The sequence below is a fragment of the Cyanistes caeruleus genome, chromosome 11 (assembly GCF_971803275.1).
Source record: "Cyanistes caeruleus chromosome 11, bCyaCae1.hap1.1, whole genome shotgun sequence".
Lineage (NCBI taxonomy): Eukaryota > Metazoa > Chordata > Aves > Passeriformes > Paridae > Cyanistes > Cyanistes caeruleus.
The window spans coordinates 7,296,363-7,318,259 of NC_141711.1; the positions used below are offsets into that span (position 1 = coordinate 7,296,363).

General features: G+C 44.2%; 1 protein-coding gene across 16 annotated transcripts in view; it reads left to right on the top strand.

Moving 5' to 3' along the window:
- The window catches only part of CADPS (calcium dependent secretion activator), a 206,313-nt gene that overhangs the window by 108,042 nt on the left and 76,374 nt on the right, over positions 1-21,897 (top strand). For 14 of the 16 annotated variants that reach the window (XM_086846973.1, XM_086846974.1, XM_086846981.1 and 11 more), the window contains exons 11-13: positions 802-1,014; positions 12,609-12,745; positions 17,869-18,056. In XM_086846973.1, coding sequence (XP_086703099.1) covers positions 802-1,014; positions 12,609-12,745; positions 17,869-18,056 — 538 coding nt within the window. Of the gene's footprint in view, positions 1-801; positions 1,015-12,608; positions 12,746-17,868; positions 18,057-19,117; positions 19,274-21,897 lie in introns of all 16 variants that reach the window. The other 2 variants (XM_086846989.1, XM_086846987.1) reach the window with 1 other exon arrangement.

Genomic DNA, 21,897 nt, shown 5'->3' on the forward strand with positions numbered 1-21,897 from the left:
GCTGAATGCTCAAATTGAGTAATGATTCTAACCTGTGCCTTCAGATTATATTCCCTAAATTAAAGGCTTGCAGCTATGCTTGTCTTTATTGTAGAAAATATTTATGGGACCAAGCCAGCATTTTTGCCTGCCCTGTTCTCTCTAGGATGGATGTCAGTGCATGGAAGGGGCAGGGACAGAAAGCCCCTGCTACCTGGAGGTACCTGGTGGTGGTTGAGACCCTTCTTCAAGTGGATGAGCACCATTTTTTTCCTTTATTTCAGTGAGGCAGCATGCTGAGCATGGTGATCCTCACCACGCCCTGGGTAATGGTACCCCAGAGGAGATGAGAAAAGATATAGTATGTAGGTTGGTTGTCAAGACCCTTATTCCAGTTTAACTCTCATATCAGGGAGATGGGAAGATGGGTGCCAAATCAGGGCAAAGATAGAAATTAGGATATCACCCAAGAACCTTTTTCTGCACTGTGAGCACTGATGCTTTCAGTCTAATGGGGAGCCTCCCACTCGAACCCCATTTTTAATTGGGATCCAGTGGTACCCACATGGGACTTGCACAGATGGAGCTGTAGGTGAGAGAAGCAATTAATCTGAGGGTGTTGGGGCATGTTTTAGTAATTGGATTACCTGGGGACCTGTGGACTGTTGAAGGTGAGTTTGGTGCAGAGGAGGGGACAGAGCTGGGAGCAGCATGGGACTGGGTGATGACACACCAGAGCAGTGGTGGGGTGGGAGACCGGGGAAGATCTTCTGGCTGTCCTCAAAGTCTGTGAAACTGCATTGTCACTTCCTTTCCTGCCAGGTTTGGATGGTGGCAGAACATTCTTCAACGCTGTGAAAGAAGGAGACACGGTGATTTTTGCGAGTGACGATGAGCAGGACCGTATCCTGTGGGTCCAAGCCATGTACCGAGCCACTGGCCAGTCTCACAAACCTGTGCCACCTACCCAAGTGCAAAAGCTAAATGCTAAAGGAGGAAATGTACCCCAGATAGATGCTCCAATCTCTCAATTTTGTAAGTAAATAAGTTCTCCTAGACAGCCAAAGTCTTTGATGGAAAGATTTTCTGCACTGATGTAAATCAATATTCACACACATGTTTCTGATTTCAAAACAAAATGTTTTTTCATTATCATAAAGCTGCTTTTTATATCAGTAGATCCAGAAGCAGTTAACCTGTGTGTTTGACAGAGCCAAACCCAAGAAACAAAATTCCTTGGGGAACTTGTCAATGGGTATTTTAAAGTGCAATACTTGATGGAGGAGAGAGACTGGGATCTGAGAGCCTGAGACCCACCTTGCTTTCCGCAGACACGTGTTTTACCCCCACACAATAAATTGCACACCCAGATCAGAGCAATTCATTAGCACCATTAGCTGTCTGTCAAATGCATCACGTGCTCAAAACTACAGGTGCAAATCTTGCAAGTATGAAATGCACACACAAAAAGAGGTCTCCTGTTGAATATTCAACTGTAGGAAAACATATGGTATTTTTAACAGGTTGCTTTGCAGGCCAGTTAGATGTGAATTTAAAGCAATCATCTTTTAAGTCGTAGCTATGCTGCATGTCCTATGCAGTTATACACATTTTGCTTCATCTGAAATTTAGAGAAATTTCTTTTCTCTTGCAAATGTAATTTGATTATAAACCACACAAATGCCTCTTCGCTCATTTTTCTTGAAGGTCTCAATCATCTGCAGCCCCTTTGTTATGTAACATGCAGCAGTTCTTGCTAGTTTCAGAAAAATTTAAGAATTAATATCATTAAATATAAGGAAAATAAGGAAAAGTGGTAAATAATTAGAGAATTTTTCTCATTAAAATAGATTTCAACTTTTTTTTAAATAGTCTCTGTAAAGCAGTTATGGAGTATATTGTTGTAAGGAACTCAGAAAATCTGAGCTTTCCTTATCAATAGCACTTGACCATCTTTTATATTTGTTTAACTTCTTCATGTCTGTATTTATAGAAAGTAACAGTACAAGACATACAGCTGTATGACCAGTGCTACAGCAGAAAACCTCCGCTTGCTGCTTTTTCATTTTTTTCTATCTTCCACATGCCTGTGTGTTCTGGCCTCCCTTCTGCCTTGCATTGCTGCTGCTGCAGGTGAAACATAGTGTGGTGACCTATAGTCAGTGTTTTCATTTCCATGATCCTCATCCTCTTCATTGCAGTCACTGACTTTGGGAGTGCAAGGTGTAAAGAACTAGGTTTGAGAGGGAAGGACACCTCTCAGAAAGCCAGAATGGGAGGAATTGACCTCTTGCAAGTGAACGTTTACTGGCTGTGATAAGCCTCTAGGCCCGGCTGAGTTGTGCTGACCCAAGAGCATTCCCAGGGGTTTGTGTCCCTCTGCCCAGAATGTTTAATCAGAGTTCTCAGAAATAGCAGGCACAGATCCTTCTGCTGCTGCTTTTTCACATGCTAAAAGCCTTCAAAGCATAGCAAGGGAGAGCAACAGAGGGATTCTGCTTGTGCCTGCCTCTCCTAACAAGTGAATCTGAAGGGTGCTCTTAGTTGTGGGGTTGGTGCATAGAGGATGCACTCCTGTTCATCCCAGCATGATCCCTGCAGGGCAGGATGAGAGCAGAGAACATCAAACCGAGCAAACACCTTTCCCTCCAGTCTTCTCTCATCCCTGCAGACATCAAGTTTGGAGAAATTTTCTCCTGCGTAAATTCCTGATATTTACAGATTTTTCAGTTCACCAGACCAATATGAAGGGTCAGGTGAAGTGTTGGTTTCCAAGACACATCATAGCAGCTGTAGCAAAATCTGCCAGGATTTTGAGGAGAAAAAGGGATTGCCCAGGGCTGTGGACACTTGGGTGTATGATTTGCTTGCACAGCCAAGCACTGTTTGTGTGGGAGAGCTGAACCTCTCTGCTTAAGGTACCTGGGGTGGAGAAGGGGCTGTTGACTTGTCCTAATCCTTGCCACAGCTCAGGGAAGTCAGTGACTGGGTCCAGGTGTCAAGTCTGCATCTACACAGTTCAGCATGTCCATCAGAGCCTTGTGCTGCTTGTGGTCCTCCAGACTCTCAGCCTGACTGTGCTCAGAGCTATAGAGATGCCACAGGCATGACCTTGTTTTTGCATCTCGCTCACTTGCCAGGAGGCAGGGCTCCCTCTTCCCTGCTTCTGGTGAAAACAGACAAGATTTCACCCCCTGGGCCCTCCAGGGCATTTGAGGGAGTCAGGATTTGACCTCAGTTTCTCTCACTTGTTCTCATGCCAATACCAGCTCCAAATCTGGATCATTTTGCTTTTTATAACACCACCACCCTCTTTCCATCCACAATGTATTTTTCTGTAAGTTGCACAGCGTCAGTCTCCCCTTTTTGCTGCAAGAGCTGGGAAGCCCTCTTGAATGTGTTGTGCCAAAGCCTGGGAGAGAGAAACTAGTTGGGTCATCAGTTCATCAGTGTGATGACTTACTATTTGATCATCTTCTGAGCTAGTGGGTTTTGTCCTTGGTTTTCCTTCCTCCTCCCCCTTTGGAATCTAGATCCCTCTGACAGGTCTTTGTGCACATCCTACAAGAGGAGGAGGGCAACATGCCATAATACACCTTCATCTCAACGGGAAAGGCTGCTCATTTTTCATATTTCAACATCTATACATGGCAGTGTTCATTGCAAAAGTCATGGGGCACAGCAGTTAAATGATCTGAAGCAACAGTGAGTCATGCAAGCCACATATGGGGAGTCTTAAATGCACAAATATCTCAGCTCCTTCAGTCTTGAAATCCGAACATACCAAGTATTGCATTTTTAAAAGGGTCTAAGTTTGTTATTGGTTTTTTATTTGGCTTGGGTGTTTCGCTTTGGGGTTTGGGTTTTGGTTTGTTTTTTTTTTTTTTTTTGCCTGCAGAAAGGTAAGGACTTCTGTGAGACATTTTTATTCTTGTACATTTATCTTTATACCTGTCATATTTTTAAAATTTTTTTTGTGCTTATTAGAGGCTATGGTGAATGAGGATGTGCAAAGAAGTAAATGTTAAGCCATTTGACGAGTAACTGTTGTTACAGCTTCCATGTCGTAGCAGTCCGAGACGGCTCATGCGCATGCATGCACACGCACAGAAAATCCAGCCCTCCGTGCCTGGCATGGAGCTGTCTGTTGCACAGAAACTTGGGAAGCACTTATCTTGCTGTTTGGGAAACTTGGGAGAAATAGTGCATTCCGTTTGGTTCCCACCTCTTTTGATTCAGTAAATGTAAAGCTTGAGCGGCACCTGAATTCTCATCCACAGTTCGATGGCAGCGCTTGACTTAGAAGTAAACAGACAGCTCCGAACCAGGGTGGAGTTTATTTTATTTGCAATTTAAGTACTGAAAAAAAAAAAATAGATCCTGCTATTCATTAATTTTTGTATGACTTACAGTTCTTTTTGCGTGGGTGAACAATACCTGTTAGAGTGAAAAGTTTTGCTTTTTTTGTTTTGCTACAATTTCAAAGAAAAACTCCATTTACACAAAGCTGTGCTTTTCTCCAGTGTTCGCATTATAAAAGAAAAAACCCCAAACTGTTCTTGTTTACTGTTGAAATCATTCACAATATTATAGTCAATAATGCTGCCAATACATTTTACACCTTTTGGCAATATTTAAGCTTCATAAAAGTGGTCACTTGTCTGAAAGCACCAATCTTTGTTTGTTCTGTGTTAGTGATGTATCAAAGAAAATTCCCAAACGTGCTCAACATTTTTTTTTTCTTGAAGCCCTTTTTTTTAACATGAAAGATTGGTGTGTACTTGTTTTACGTATCATTTGTGGCTATATTTAGTTTTTAATGTCTGTTTATATTTAATAACTGTTAATCACACCATATACAGTGAGTTGGTTGTTTTGAGAATTTGTGATGATTTGTTCTCCCATAATAAGTAGCAAGGTTTATTGAGCTGCTTGAGAAATTTTCAGCTGTAAGTGGTTTTCTTTTTGGTTGATTTTCTTTAAGTTTCTTTTTCATTCTTTGCTTGAACCCAAATATTTAGCTGCTAGGTTAGGGCTCCTGTCTGCTTTCCTGAGCCTTGTTGCTAGTCTTTATGTTATTCTGGTTTGTTCCTTCTTACCCTGCTAACTTCTAGCTGGACTCAAGGGTAAGTGCTTCCCTGTAGCTAGCACAGCTCAGATAATCAGACTAGATTATCTGACATATGCAATGTGCTTTTTTTTTTTTTTTTCTCTTAAATCTTTCTCATGTTTAGATTTTGTAGTACAAACTTTCCATGTTATTTTCCTGAATTGAGATTTGAAATGTAAGTTTCCATACTGAAATTGGGATGCATGTGATGTTTGCATAATTGCCTTCTCTCCCTGGCTTTCACATTGGCATCAAGTGATCCTCTTAGTAAAGCCAATCATTAACATTTCTATTTTTCATTCCAAGATGTAAATATTAATTAACATCACAATAAAACTGTAAATAATACCTTCTTTTGTTTCATGGAAATTACATCTAGTTGACTGCTTCCTGCCTGAAAACAGATCATTTTGCACTCTGACAATATCCTTTCTCTCCGTGCCGATGATTAGCTTGGTGCAGCGCACCAGAGTGCGGGGCTAACCATGGACACTTCAAAGTATAGAAAGATAGGACAGGAGACCCCAGGAGACCCAGAGAAGGTGCAGTACTCCAGAGGAGACCCCAGAAACCCCTCCACACATGCCCTGTGGAAAAAGCCCTGAATCATCGAGGTTGGATTAGTTACCTCTCCTGTTAACTCCGTAGGGGAAGGATTTCAGCAGCAAGTGGCAGCTCTCTGGGTCACCCTGCATTTGGAGATGCTGGCCTACTCACTCTTAAATGCATTTTCCATGGAGGGATGCTGCTGTTCCCCAAAATTATCATAAATTATTGTTTTGGCATGGGTCTCAGTCAGCAATCAAAGCTGTGCTAGTCAAAGAATAAGCCAGGGGAATTGCTATTTTACTTTTTCCCACTGGTATACCTACTTTGCAAAAGATAAAAGCCCAGACCTGTGCTGTAAGAGAGCTTCTCCTTAGTTTGCACAGTCCTAAACACACCCAACACAAATCCTTCATTGGTGTTAAAATCTTCTGTAATATCTGGTGAGTGCCTGCTTTCCTTAGGAGGGAATAACATCAGTGGGTCACGAGAGCTGGCAAATATGTATCCGGAGTATCTGAATGCAATTATGAGAAGGAACAGGCGGTGTCATCCCTCTTGGCCATCAACAAGACTCCTTTTTTCCTTCCTCCTCCTTTTATTTCTTTTTTTTCTTCTTTTTTCCTATGTGTGAGTATGTGCGTGTGTGTACAAATATCCCCCTGGGTAGCAGGCAGAATTCCTTCTCAGCAGACACTTTCTTTTTTCTTTCTTTATTTTCTTTTCTAAATGTTTGGATTTCCAAAGAGAATTCTTATCGAATTTTACTGAAAAAAAAAACCAAAAAAACCCCACAAAAGTTTAATTTTGATGAAATACAGATTTTTGCCACTTTGAAAGAAAGAAAGAAAGAGTGAATGAATGAAAGAATGAATGAACCTGGGTTTGGCAACATTACATGTATTTGCACTACAATGCATCGCTATCTTATTAGATTATTAGTTTTGTGCTTTAATTGCTTTACTTTTTTTAGATAGTTAAAGATATCATGAGAACGCTGCTGTATCTTCTATATTGTCAACTTGCAGATGCTTCATTGCAGGATTGCAGAATTAAGATGTTAAATCAATCTCACATAACTTGCATGAATTTAAAACTAGCCTGTAAATCTCTTCTACAAGCTTTAAGAAGCCTGGAACTCTAACTTATAAATTACAAATTCACAGGTTTCTGCAGCCATCCAATTCAAAATATTTTTAAATAGTTATAAAGATGCTGTGAAACAATGTTTTATATTATAAATAGCTTTTCTAAAACTGTGTTTTTAACTTGCCACACAAGGAATTATGTAAGTGTATACTACAAATTCTTATTCATCTAACTACCAATCCTTAGAAAACTTAGACTGCAATTCAGTGCCTGGTGTGTCTGGTGATTTACAGGAGCATTTATAACAATTTATTAAAATTCTAACTGAAGCAGAAAAGAATTGGTTTGCAGCAGGGGAAAAGCCATAAGCCACAGGAGTAAACAGCCCTTTATATTTAAAACTAGCCCATTATATTTAAAACTATCTTCCAACATGCAATAATATGAAAGGGAGAAGAAAGAACTCATGGCTTTGCAGCTGAGGGGCGAATTGAGGCTGCTGCGGTGGCCACAGCTCCGCACAGGGAGCAGGCTTGGGGAGGAGGTTTGGGGAGCAGGTTTGGGGAGCAGGTTTGGGGAGCAGGATTGGGGAGGAGGTTTGGGGAGCAGGTTTGGGGAGGAGGTTTGGGGAGCAGGCTTGGGGAGCAGGTTTGGGGAGCAGGATTGGGGAAGAGGTTTGGGGAGCAGGATTGGGGAGGAGGTTTGGGGAGCGGGTTTGGGGAGCAGGTTTGGGGAGCAGGTTTGGGGAGCCGGTTTGGGGAGCAGGATTGGGGAAGAGGTTTGGGGAGCAGGTTTGGGGAGCAGGTTTGGGGAGCAGGTTTGGGGAGGAGGCTTGGGGAGCAGGTTTGGGGAGCAGGTTTGGGGAGCAGGTTTGGGGAGCAGGTTTGGGGAGGAGGTTTGGGGAGCAGGTTTGGGGAGGAGGCTTGGGGAGCAGGTTTGGGGAGGAGGTTTGGGGAGCAGGTTTGGGGAGCAGGTTTGGGGAGGAGGCTTGGGGAGCAGGTTTGGGGAGCAGGTTTGCAGATCCCTGAGCACACACACATCACTTCTCAGAGGTGGCAGTGGCACAGTGCACAGTGAGGAGGGGATGTGGTGAGTCACCAGCTAGCACTGCCAGCAGCTAACTCACAGTCCACCCGGCTTTTTAATCCAGGTACAGGGATTTAGCGTTTCCCCCGCCAGAACACGGCTGTTTGCTGGAGAAGTCTCTTGCTTCACACAGGCAAACCAAATGGGGTTTTCAGACACTTCCTTGGGTATTTCTTTAACAAGCCACGGCCCAAATGTGTCTGTGAGCAGGAGGGGACCCTGCTGCCCCTCAGGACAGGCAGTGGGTTGCAGCGGGTGCTCCGTGAGCCGTCCGCCCTGGTGCATTGCTGGAAAAGTTCTCCCGCTTTGCCCGGCCAGGCCAGCAAAGACTTTTCTAGAAATATCTGTAAATGAATAGCTGCCATCAATCATTGTCATTCCTTTATTTCATGTCTCCTGATGAGGTTGACTAGTGTCATTGTTTGTTACTGTCCAAACCACATCTTCATTCTTGTAATGTCAAGCAGATATGACAAGCACACATTTTCCAGATGAGTAAGATACAAAGTCACCTTTTAATTTACAGTTGTTTGGGTTTTTGTTTGTTTGGTGGATTTTTATTGTTCTTGCAACAGGGAAATGTGTTGTAAAATTTATTAGATTTTCAGTTGCCTTTGGTACTAAGACAAAGTCACTCATTAACGAAAAGAAACAATTCTGGAGTAAGAAATTCTTACAATAAAATGGCTACCTAAAGCCTTTTATAACAAGAATTCTTTTATGGAGCTTGTCCCCCACTATTAACTTCACTGCTCTCAAAGCAAAATCTGCCAAAATTATTGCTGGAGCAAAAGAAATGCAGAGAGCAGGAAAATACATTTAAGAAAAAAAAAAAAGAATGAGAGATCTGACTGGTTTGTCTCTTCTTTTTTAAATAATAGATAGATAAAGAGAAATATACAGCCCTCAGAGAACCAAACAGTGGGACAGTCCTTTGGTTTTCATGGCTCTTGTTACTGTTGAAATCGTTGTGTTCCTGACACTGGCAGATTTTTAAGACTCTGATTTCAAACACATTTTGAGAGGGTGTGTATGACAGGGGTCCAGTTAATGGAGTTAGCACAAAATGCAAACTGGATAAAAATGGACAAAATAAACCCAGCATTATTAAAAAAAGGCAATAATGTAGGGGACCAAATGTTACATAAAAGGCCAGAGTCTGCAGTTTTGCAGAAGAAAGGTTTGTGGAGCCTGTGCTGGCCACGTCCCTCCACTGGCAGCCTCCCTCCTGAGACCACCATCGAACACCTTTCAGCTGCAGTTGTGTGCAGCTTGTCTAAATATGTAAGATAACTTCTGTGGGCCTGCAGCAGCATTTCAGCTGGGGCCCCGAACAAAGAAACACCAGCGAGTTTGGCACAGCACCTTGGGAAGGGATTGCAAATTACTGGAGCATCATATAACTTTCTTTCTTTGGTTTCTCCTTCCTTTTTAGCTAGAATAACAGAGCAGGGTCAAAAAAGCAGCTGTATTTGACTGAAACAATTAATTTAAAGTACTTAAAAATTTGCTGTACAGTTTGGGTGTGAATATTAGCCATTATCATTTTGTACTTTGTTTAAAATCACATTCAAACTGTATATGCCATTTTGAAAGAAGGTGGATTATACGTAAAACTTATTTCATATGCAGATGTTGGCATTATTTTAAATTGCCATATCTTTCTGAAGCAGAGTCATAATATATTTAGATTTGTTCTTTTCTTTTTCTGTTGCCTACAAAGTTTAATGTTTTTGATATAATTTGATTAATGAATTTCATTTTTAAAAGTGAGCCCATTGGAAAAATCAAAATGCAAAAATAAATTGCAAGGTGTGTGGGATGTTTATTTAGAATAATTAAGGAAAGGTGAGTTTAGTATAGTATTGATTTCTTTAACCTGCTCCTTATTATTTTTAAGAATTTTGGCCCAGTGAAGCATCTGGCCCAGAGCTGATATTTCATTTAAAAGAAATACACATTTGTATTACCATTCTCCACAGACATCTCCAGTTCACATCATGACAGCTGTATCCCCTGTGTGGGTGGTGTGCACCCACCCAGCCCTGCATCTCTGCTGGTGCAAAATGGTTTGGCCATGCAGGAGCTGTGGCGCTGGGCTATGCAGGGAGAGTTGTAGCTGCTCATCCTCCTTCCCATGGCAGAAATCCACATTTTAAATCACTGACTGAGCAGAAGTCATGTGCATAATGCTTTTCTGGTCACTTGAGCTCACACAGTGCCATGTCTGATGTCTCTCTCTTCATGTGGTTGTTCTGATGAGGAGAGATTTGGGGCAAATGGGCTTTCGAGCAGGCACCCAACGGAAGATGCGGCTTCAAAGTGTTTAATGAAAGTAAAATTGCCCCAGATTATGGACAGTTGTGGAGGATATTTAATCACTGTGTCTGTTCTCACACTTGTCAGGGAACTGTCTGTGCCCCCTGCCCTGGGCAGGGAGATTGTAAAAAGCCCAGCCAGACCCTCAGCTCTGTGGAATCCGGCAGCGCTTCAGCCGGTTCCCACCAGCAGGTCTGCTGTGTGCCCACCTTGCTCAGAGAATGTAATATGGGAAAAAGCTTATTAGCCTGGAATAAAAAATACTAATTTCAAACATGCTTTCTAGCACATATGCTCAAAAAGGTTCACCAGCTAAAGGGCTAGAGGACTCTTCCAATTTCCAGCTGATTTACTCAGCTCTCAGAGCCTCGTTGGCTGAGCAGGAGGATTGACAGTGTATCAGGGCTTCTAATTGAAAAGTAATAAAATCTCTGAGCAAAGCTGGCAAATGAAGGCCTCCAGCCAATTTGTCAGCTTGCAGTCAACTCCGAGGAGCTGGGCAGAGCAGCAAGCCATTAAAAATAGTCTGATAATAGCTGTTAAAACATTTTCCGGGCACTGGGGATGGTATGAAAACAGCAAAGCTGAACTCTTTGGGAGTGAATGCAATCAAATCCATCTTGGCCCAAAGGGACAGAGACAATGGGGCAGAAAGCTGTCAAAACAGACAGGAGCCAGTCTGTGCTGCAGGCCACAGGGCTGGGTGGGCTTCACATCCCATGCCCAGGGATGCTGAAGAGGTGCCATGGAGGTGATGCGCTCCCCAGGGAGATTGTTCCCATCCCCTGAGCCAGCCCTCGTGCTGCCACCTCACTCAGCACCGTCAGCAGCTGCCTCTGTCCTGGTGCAGAATGCACAGCAGAGGCAGGGGTGGGATTTGGGTCCTGGGAGGGAGGCAGCAGGACCCAGCACATCCAGCGAAACAGGGGAGCAGACCCTCCAAAATTAATCCTCTGTAGGAAAAACATCAGTGTTTATTCAGCGGGGTTATAGTGAGGAAAATTGCCAGCTACAGCTGAATTAAGTATTGCTAGCAGCTAATTGAAATGCTACATGTTTCAATTTGTCTGATTTCTTTCCAGTGAGTGATGTTATTTATACAGTTTGTATATAGATAACGACAGACTATACAGAAAATGTAAAGATTGCTACCAATGATCATTACTATATGAGAGCACTGACACAAATGAGGTATTTGGAAAGACATGCCATCCTTCACAGCTAAATATTGAATAGAAAAACATATATAAAAGAACATGCTCACTCTCATTTAAAACTTTTTTTTTTTCCTTTTAATTAAAGATTTTTAGTGGGTTTTTTTTTTCTAGTAAAGAGGGATTTTGTTTTAAAACAAATACAATTACCATATACTCCTGCTGCGGAAAACTGCATTTTTGTGTCCTTTCAGCCACATTGTTTCAAGGCCACCCAGTTCCCCTAGGAGGCTATAAACAGGGGAAGGATTTAAATCCTATTTTCTTTGTCGAGGATTTGGCAAGAACCCATATAGTAGGAAGCTGAGCACAGACAAAACCAAGTGAAAGGTGTCCTTTAATTCCCCAGCCGCTGCCAGAACAAAACCTGCTCCCAGCGGGGTCCTGGCTGGCCGCACCCAGGCTGGCTTGGAGGCTTCATTTCAACTGCTGAATTCGGTGTAGTTTAGTTAACCACGTTGAGATTAATTAATTAGCCCCTAGGAGTTAGTGCCCATAAACGTCACCCAAAGCAGAGAAGTGTGAATACGTTGAGGCTGTTAATTCACCCAAAAATGGCAGCTTGTAATCTAGGCAGAGGAAATTCAGTCTCTCCATCGGGATGACTGGCAGCTCCGACGCACTGTCGGGTTACTGCCTCTGTGACAACAAACTACATATCAATTTAACTTCTTAGCAATGCTTAAAAGAGCATCTTTTTATTTCAGTGAGGTAGCATTTAAAGTTGCTGTTAGGAAAAAAAATTGCCGTGGGGAAGACAAACATTGGCATTTGGAGAAAGAGCAACGTAACTGGTGTGATACCTAGAAAACCTAGTAAATGTAGAGAAAAAAAGCTGTAACTTCATTAGAATGGCAGAATCTATTATTACAATTAACCACAACTATCTAAATAGGGGCTAATTTACTTATGTGAGCCAAAATTCTGTTAACTCATAGCCTATTGTAAGATGCAGAGTGAATTTGTGCGTTTGTGTTCTGATTTTAAGTACAGAATAAATGCACTATAATGAGCAGTTGACAAGATGTTAATTCTAAAAATCTTTTGCCTAGATGCAATAATATAGTCCATAACTGATGCAAGTTGACAATGGGAGGTGAAGTGTACTGTATAGCCTGCAAAGAGAAAACTTAATGGCAATGGAGCGAAGAGGAAATACTTGGCTTTCATGCTTCATACTGTATATTTTTTTCTGTTATATTTGTCAACTAAAATGTCTTATATCTCTCTAAATGGTGTCTTTCTCTATATGTATAAATGAACAGATGCAGATAGAGCTCAAAAGCATGGCATGGATGAATTTATCTCTTCCAATCCCTGTAACTTTGACCACGCTTCACTCTTTGAGATGGTTCAGCGCCTCACTTTGGACCACAGACTTAATGATTCCTATTCTTGTCTGGCAAGTATATTCTTTGGTCTCTAGTGATATAAACATCAAGCAGCAAAGTCAAAGCTAGTGTGACTGGGGGCTAATCCCCCTGTTGCTGGAAGATTAACTTCTGTTTACACCAGGTTTGAATTTGGCCCAGAGGTATTTTCTTTTGAGAGGCTGCCTGCAGTGAGCTGACGGCTGTTCTTCTCCAGTCGCAATGTCTTTATCATTTCTGTTTGCAATGTTTAAAATGTTTCTTCCTGCAAAGAAAAACTCCAGTGTGGGAATGTGAAGTAGAGAGCAGTGTTTTGCAGCCTCCTGCACTGCCTTCCAGAGTCTTCTGGATGAAAGAACAGGGAAAAGATGACTGGTACCACCTCCCATGTCAATGGAGTCCCAGCAGGAATAACTGTGGCCCAGCTTTGTGTCTCTTTATGAGCAGGGGTCCCAAGCAGGTAACAGATGGGACTGTGTGGGTAACTGCAGTGCTGCTGCAGTCTGTCCATGCTCACAGAGTTGCATGCCCATCCTGAGTACTCCCATGAGCAGCAGTTGCAGCTTGTTGCCCACTGTAGGACAGTGACGCTGAGACGTTTCAGGTTAGCTTGTAGCCTTTGACTGGGGTGCAGTGCTTGGGGGCTCTTATGTACTGTAAGGGCTTAAATAGCAAATAATGAATAACAATGCAACCTGAGCAATTAATTTTTAGCGGTTTCAGTGAGGAGGATGAAGAGGCTCTTAATTTTTGAGAAAACAACAGGATGAATCCTTTCTAGAGCGTCCTGAAACAGAGGACTTGTCCTGAACATGGCATGGGACAGATTCTGACCTGCAGCCCTCCTACTGTTGCACAGGGTGGCACACTGGGGTGTTGTGGTGGGCTCCTTCAGCAGAAAGACCATGCTGTGCCAAGAGCCTTTTCCAGCTGTGCAGTCCCTGGAGATCTTGAATGCCTTGCTGTTAAAAGCAGCAGCCTGGGAACACAGCTGAGCAGTTGGCAGGGAGGCTGTGGGTCTCAAATCCTGCCCTCCATGTTCCCCCTCCACCATGGTGCTCTTCTCACTGCCCTACTCCTTGTACCACACACAAGGGCCAATCTCCTCTGAAGGACTGAGATCCAGTAAATGCCACTAGCAGTAGTGAGTTGTCACCTTCCTGAGGGTGACAGGGCTAGGAGGAACAGTTGTGGACGTCCCCTGAGGTAAGGATGGGGTGGGGGAAGGCTGCACTTTACCTGCAGATACCCAAGTGGTACAAGTAGGCTTGGTGGGAGCATTGTCAGACCTGCAGCAGGTTCCTCACTGGTTCCATCAAGGTCCTTGCTCTGGCAGGCAGTGACTTTGGCATGCAGCTTCTGCTCCCCACGCATGGCTGACCCTAGGAAGACCATCCCCATCCATGCATGTCTGAGAGGTTGGCTTGCTGCTGGTTTGTCTCTGTGCAGTCTTGGGCCTAGTGAGAGAGCTGTGGCCGTTGATTTAAACTCATGGAGAGGTGAGAGGCCATCACTGAAAATGATTAACAATGTTTTTCTTCAAGAAAGCCACCAGCCGCACTTCTGCTTGTTATGGAGATGTTTAGGCCCTTGCTAGAAGCTACCAGAGCGGTGGAGCTCCCCTCAGCACCAAGACTCATCCTCTTCAGAGTGGAGCATCACCAATTAACCATCTTCTTTCAAATCACCCATTGCAGTGTTGTAAGGAACGGAATAATGGCCTGTGTTCACCTATGCTTGGTTTCACGTGCTTCTTGACTTACTTTGCCATGTTTTTGTCCTGATTATGGTGTAAAAACAGACTGCCCTCAAAAACTGCAAAGGGCTCCCACTATTCTTGCTGTGTCTTTGGAATGTTGGTGATAGCACGGTGCTGAGCTGGCTGGAGGAGCTGTGAGCCCGTGGTAAGCCTGCTGTGTCCACTGTGTGCCACTGGGCAATTCTTATTCCCTACAGGCCATTCCGTGCAAGGTCCCACAGTTTTGCCTCGTCACACCTCTTGTTGTTTTCAAACGTGGATGTGGAGGTGACAGGGAAGACTTACCCTGGCACAGAGGATAATTCAGCATTACTTCCTTTCTGTGGAACCAGGTTAAACAACACTATTGTTAGCCCAGTCATGGGCTGAGCCAGGCATCCCTAGGAAAACAAACAGCCTGGCTGACTCATCCCAGCCATGGTAGAAGTGATGTTTACTGGCAGAGAGCTCTGTGTTGGGAGGGGGAAGAACTCTTTCTGCAGAGCTTACAGAGGGGTCTTGCCCGTTATCCACAAATGGATGATTTAGTCACACTCAGAATATTTCCTGGACTTTTGAGAAGAGTATTCAGCTGTTCCAGCTTAGTATGGGCCCCATACTTGCATGGGTCTTCATTCTTTTCAGTTGGATGTGTGTGTTGTTTCTGAAACTGCCCTCCAACTCTTCCCAAGACTTCTCCACCCACTGCCAGCATCCAGCTCACACAGCCATCTCTCTGCTGGAGCTGTATTGCCCATGATATATCAGCATTCACAGAATTTGCATTATACAGCACAGCACATACCAGGGGAAGGTCTTCAGAGTACCCAGCCTAACCTAGATGATGTGAGGGAGTCAGGTTAAGAGATCCATGAAGCAGGCCACCAAGAAAAAATTTTCTTAGACTTCCTATGATAAATGGGAAAATTCAGCTACTGAAATGTGTGATTTCCCCCAAAAACTGTTTTTCTCAAAAGTTGCATTTGCCTTTAGACAACTGGCCTATGTGTGACCAGCCTTGACCAAGCCCTGCTTTTCCCAGCTCCATAGCTCCCCTGGCATTCCCTGCTGCTGCCTGGGATGTGTCTCCTTATCAGAGCAGTTCAGCTTGTTGAACACAGTCAGTGGAGCTCCTTGTGCTCTCTGCCCTTCCTCCATCGTCCCCTCCAGGTTTCCTCATGTCATTGGAGACAATCTGTGAGGCCACGCTGAGCTGCGCCTATCTGCCCTGGGGACAGACACCCCGTGTGTCATCGCTGTCAGCTGCCTTTGCCAGGCTGGCTGCATGTCAGCGGCTTGGGCCAGGCAAATCTTCATCAGGAGCCAGGATCTGCTTGAAGATGTTTGGGATCTGCCTGAATACTGCTTTTCATCAAACCTTGGGGGGGTTTTCTGGGGCTGTGGGGAGCAGCATTTACTGCTCCTTTGGATCCCCATTCAGCAGCAAGTGTTTTATTTCTTACCTCTGCCATGCAAAGGAAGATCTCCTCATCCTCCTGGGCTCTGGATCTGCTGCCTGTGCTCTCATGAGGTTTGGGGCTGATCACTGAACCTCTGATCTCTGCTCACTCTTCCCTTCATTGCACCATGGCAGCGATTTTGGGTGTTTACCATCATCCCTTCTGTTCTCCTGAGCACCAGCACATCACAGACCCCAATTCAGGGGAGCAATGTGGCATGCTCCAGATCGCTGGGTTCAGCCTCTGCTTCCTTTGCCTCAGACTCTGATACTTGACTCCAGTGAAATCGGTGCCAGCCTTCCCATCACTGTCAGTAGAGCCAAGATTTCACCCCATAGGGAGAAATGAATTCTTTCTTTGTACTAGGTGAATATAACAATTTCAGCTGCACTTCTACCCCTATACCCAAAAGCAGAGCAATCACAGTATTTCCATATTTTTACCATGCCTGATCACAGAAGACTTACACGAAGAGAGACAAGAGATGGTCTAAGGATGTAACAAACAGGCAACATAAAGAACTCCAGAATCAAGCATAATACACCAACAAAAAGCAGAAAAAATTACCATTAAAAGTGGTGAAGGAAAATATACCCCTCCCAAAAAATAGCCTTCCAGAGGGCCGTCCCATCTGCATTGTTCTGTGTCTTCATTTTGAAATGTGCACTTCTAGTGATCCCAGCACTGTAGCTACTCCCTATATCTATCATTTTCCCCTCATTATTTTAATTCTTTTCTCAATCTGTTTTGGAGTTGGCCCAATAAGGATGAGCAAATCCTTCTCTATGTCTTTGAGCTCTTAATTGATATTTCTTCAACTCTTTTCAAAGCAGCTATTTTGGCATCTAGAAAAGATTTGGTGTCATCTGAGTGGTAGAAAATATATTTTAATCTTTCACAGCAGTGTTGTTTCTAAGATGTAGCATTTGGGGTAACAGATGGGGTGGCAAAGAAGTTGCCTATAGGGGCAGTGCTCTGCCTCAACTACTCTCCCGCCCGCTGCAGGAACTTTTCAATTAAATGATGAAAGATTTTGCAGCTTGATGCATTCCAGAGCTGCGTCTTAGCAATTGTTTAGCATCCAAATTTCCATGTAAATATTGACGATTTTGCAGCGTTTTGAAAAGCAATCTACGAGATTATTCTTGTTCTCGTTAGCCCCTTTCCTGAAGGCAGAGGCACGCTCCACTTCGGCTGTCCCAGGACCTTCACCGCAGCCATCCCCTTGCAGGGAAGGGCGTCCTCCTTGGGAGTCCGGACGCTGCACCACAAGCCTTGTGTCATCAGCCCTTCAGGACTGATACAAAGAGATGGTCTGAGGTTCCTGGATGTGTAAGGGAACCCTGCTCTTGAGGAGAGCTCCCCTTGTTTCGGTGCCAAGGAGCTGGGCGATGTCAGAGCGTGTCGCTGGCAGCACACAATAAGGACAGTGGGAAACGTCCCTTTCTGATACTGCAGAATTGCCTTTCTCCATCTGCAGGACATTCCTACCTGCCAGATGCAAGAGAAGTCACATTTCAGTGTAATCCTCTGTCCTCTTCCCCTGATCAATCTTCCTGCTCCTGGCCAAATTTACAATCCCATCCCCAGAATGAAACTACAGTTTCACACTGTTTAAATAGCCCAACCTTGTCATCTTTTAAAGGTGTCTTTTTTTTCCTTTGTATTTTTTGCTAGGCACTGACATGAACTGGCCTAACTTTTCAGCATTTTAAATGACATTTCCCTTTAATGGTAGCATAATACATTTTTGTTTATGGTTGCAATGAGTATAAAATGTGTTTGAGTGATGATGTACAGACAATGTATTGTTTGAGTGACCTCTCTCCTTTTTCCTTAATGTAGCCTTAGGTTTGTATTTCATTTATTAGAACAGTTGACCACTACACCTCCAAATCTGATAGCCTTTGTATTTAATAACTTATATTTAAAATCAAGTCTCTTTATTTCTAAACAGGGCTGGTTTAGTCCTGGCCAGGTCTTTGTGCTAGATGAGTATTGTGCACGTAATGGAGTGAGAGGCTGTCACAGACATCTCTGCTACCTCAGAGATTTGCTAGAGCGCGCAGAAAACGGAGCTATGATTGACCCCACCTTACTTCACTACAGCTTTGCCTTTTGTGCATCACATGTTCATGGCAACAGGTAAGGAATTCTTCTTGGCTAGCAGTGCCCTGCCATCAAGGGATGACTTTGTCAAATATAGGTTTCCTTGGATAATGCACAACAGTCCCCAATTTGTTCTCACGGTGGATGTTTGGCAGCAGCACTTCTAGTGGCATAGTCGGTTTGTTTGTTTGTTTCATTGCTTGTTTAATGTAAGCAGTAAAAATGCACATAGAGGATCCAGAAATGAAGGTTTTTAACTTACTTGCCCAGGCACTTTCTAAGATGCAGTTCTGAACAAGATACAGTTGCATCCCTGTGACTGTCACGGGTTGAATAAATAGAAGCAAATGATACACTGTGCTGATTTAATTGCTGTGCGAGAGGATCTGACAAGTTGTAGCACTGAAATTTTCAGCAGTATCAAACTTCAGTGCTCAGAAGGGCTTTAAGCCCTTGGGCACCCATGTCTCATTTAAAGCCCACGTGACATCAGTTCAAAAATTGCTTAGACATGACTGAAACTTTTATCTTGCTCTGTTACAAAGCAATCTCAGTTTCAGAAGACAGTTCCTTTCTCTCAAATGTGACAAATCTTTGATGGGAGGAACTGGAGCTGTGCTTTTCACCCCTCTCCGTTTATTTTGTTGACAGCTGTGGCATCTACTGCAGCTCCTTTTTCTGCTTTTTTTTCTGTTAATTTATATTGTATACTTTGAGATATCACATTGTATCCTACATATGTTGCTGAAGAATGGAATGTTATAAAATAATTAGGTGTTTTCATGTACCCTCTGGTAAATACCACCCTGAATTACAACACACATTGCCCAGGTTTCACATTGCAAGGCTGTCGCTTGCTTTTGCAGTTACTTTCATACATCTTGTCATGGAAACCAAGTTTTGCTTCCTTAGTTTCTTTTTTAGTTCTGACTTTCCGTTGCTCATTCGTTCTTTCCTTGCCAATTGTTATATGATTTCTGTTGTTTCCTTTCAGCTTAATTTCCTTTTGTTTTATTTTGAGGTTTTTCATGCTTTCTTCTTGTTTCTTTTGCTTTTGCTGCCGGCCTTGCCCCCCGCATTTCAATCACTCCCCCAAGCCAACTCATGGCAGAATTACTTGGTGGGTCACAGCCAAGTGCAGACGGTGACGGGGGCAAAGCCTCTGCCGCTGAAACGGAGACAAAAAAGGATTCCAAAAAGGAGTCCAAAAAAAAGAAGGAGCCCAAAACCCAGCCGAATCCAGAGCCGAAAAGGTAAGCAAAAGTGTGCAGTGCACAGGAGTGTGTTGCAGAGGGCTCCTCAGTCACTGAGCACACTGGGCAGTTGCATCCCATGGCTCAGGGAGGCCTGACTCCCCTGAGTTCGGGTCACACGCTCTCCTGGGAGCTGGATAGCATCTGGGCACCCAGGTCCCATAGGGGATCTGAGATTTAGGTTCTTAGGTGTGTGTTTAGAAGATGGCTCATATGGTGTTCTGGGGATGGGACCGGGCAGTGGAAGTGGCTGCCCCATTGCCCTTTGTCCCAGGCAGGACTCATCTCAGCAGACAGCTGGTGTGGGAACAGGACTTGGCTCCAGGCCCATCTGGCCCATAGCAGAGAGGAGGTGGGATGCTCATCACAGCTACTCCATGTATCCCTGCACAGGGACCAGCACAGCCAGGGCTGAAGCTTCCTCTTCATCAGGGTTGGTGGCAGGAGGTATTTGATGGTATGGGCCAGAGTGACAACGACAATTCCCTCTCCATGGGGCTGGAGAGATGTGGGCATGGGAAAATGTCATGCTTTCACAGTCCCATTCTGTACAGCTGTCCAGGGCTGTGTGTGGCTGCTGAGCTGCATGGGGACCTGCTGGGCACTGCCAGAGGGGCAGTTTGGCCACAGATGGGCTATTCCAGTCACTCATTTAAAATATTTCAAGAAAGGAATGAGGTGTCTTGCTATATGATTTAGCTGTCTTTAGCTGACAGTTGACTTCACATCCAAAAGCTGAAGGTTCACGTTCCTTCTTGGTCTGTGCCGTCTCTCTGTTGCCTGGGGATTGCGGGAGGCTCTGTGTGGGAGCTGCAAGGCTGCAGCATTGCGTGTTCCCACCAAGGGCAGGCTCTGCTTAACACCCAACAGTTTGCTATGGAGTCTGCGGGGTGCAGCGTCTGCCTTTTGCTACCAGAAGGTCACAGAAAGGGACCACAGGAGGTCTCAGAGAAAAACGCGACTCCGTATCTTTCTTGTCTACTCTAAGCAATCTGAATATCTGAGTGGAAGAGTCACGATTTCTTTTCAGAGAGCTGTTGAGGTCACATGCATCGTGCATTTGCGAGCTGGCTGGCAGAGAGGGATGGAAAGCCAGTATTTACCCGTGCCGTGTGTAAAGCCGCGCTCGCTTTAGCTCTGTCCCTCCCTCCCACCTGCTGTGTCCATACATTGCTCATTGCCTTATGATGGCCCTGCTCTCCCCAGGAAACTTCCAGCTCATGGAAGAGCTGAAACTTTCCATGTAAAAGTTGTCAAGGTGCCCCAGGACCCGGCACAGCACCCAACAGAACATCTTGGAGTGTCTATGCATTGCATTGATGTTGGGATGCACAGTGGTCTGGGAAAGACTGAGTTACAAGACATTTTTGTGTTTAACAAAGGCTTCTTTTTCCATCAAATCTGAAAAAGTGTTGATTTTCTTCATAAAGAAGAGTTCCTTCACTTTTAGACAGTAAAAACCCCTGAACGGGTGGTTTAGCTTTCCCCAGGATGAAGTTGGCTGTCAGACAGAATATGCCACCCAGTAATGAAGGTCGAGCAGGGAGATAATTTCATGTGGCTATCAATCTCCTGTATTAGCAGCAGACAGTGATGGAGCTGAGGTGGGCTGTCTGTTTGTATCGTGTTTGCATAAGGTCAGGCAGCGAGACAACAGTCGCTCGCAGTCAGCGGGAAGTGCAGGCAGGCTGTGGATGCTGAGGACAGCCTGAAGGTCAAGGCTGACAGGATGACAGGTGTCAGTGTGGGGATGATGCCTCCTCGCCCGTCCGGCTCCCGCCTCGGCAGCGCTGCTACAGCCAGGACGGGAGCAGGGAGGCTGCTGGTGGAAATGCAGCTCTAGCTTGGGGCTGGCCCCACGGCTGTAGCAGGTGAAGTGGTCAAAATGGGATTTTGTGGACAGTTTGTTGCCTTGAATGTCAGAGTTTGGTCTCCCCTTCCTTTGGGCTCATGTATCTTATTCAGACCCCTGACATGATCTCTGCATACCAAGGCTGTAAATCACTGCTATTTGCATGACAGTCCACATAATTTTTCTTTTAATTTCATATTTTTCACAAGTAGACATGGAGTTAAATATAAATTACTTGCCCTAAGTTTCACCTCCTGGGACACCTGACTATGCAAGTTCAGGGTGTGAGGAAGTCAGGGTGCATACTGTCCTCATGTACTTGCTCTTCACTGAGAATGAGAAACTCAATGCTTTTTAATTGTTGTGGTCACTCATTAGTTGGTAATGGAGTTTTGTGCACTTAGTGTCACAGGATGCCTTTTGTAAAGATCTATCATTATGAAAAAATGTGATTTCTGAAGTATTTACATAGCTGACAGGTAGTAAAGGCACAGGGTTATCCAGACATCTGACAATACATGTCATATGTTTATTGATGTCTCTTTGCTTGTGGTACCAGCACTATGTTGCTTTTCTTTATCAGTAGTGCTCCAGAGAACTAGTAAAGGCAGGAGCAGGAAGGGTTTTGAAAAGATACTGTGATTTGAGATTAAATTCTGGAAATATTTACATGGTCACTGATGTTTTTCCCTGCCTTCTCTCTCCCTTCTTCTTGCTGTCCTCATGTCAGAGGGCTGTGACAGTAGTGCCAGTGGTGTTTGACACACAGAGG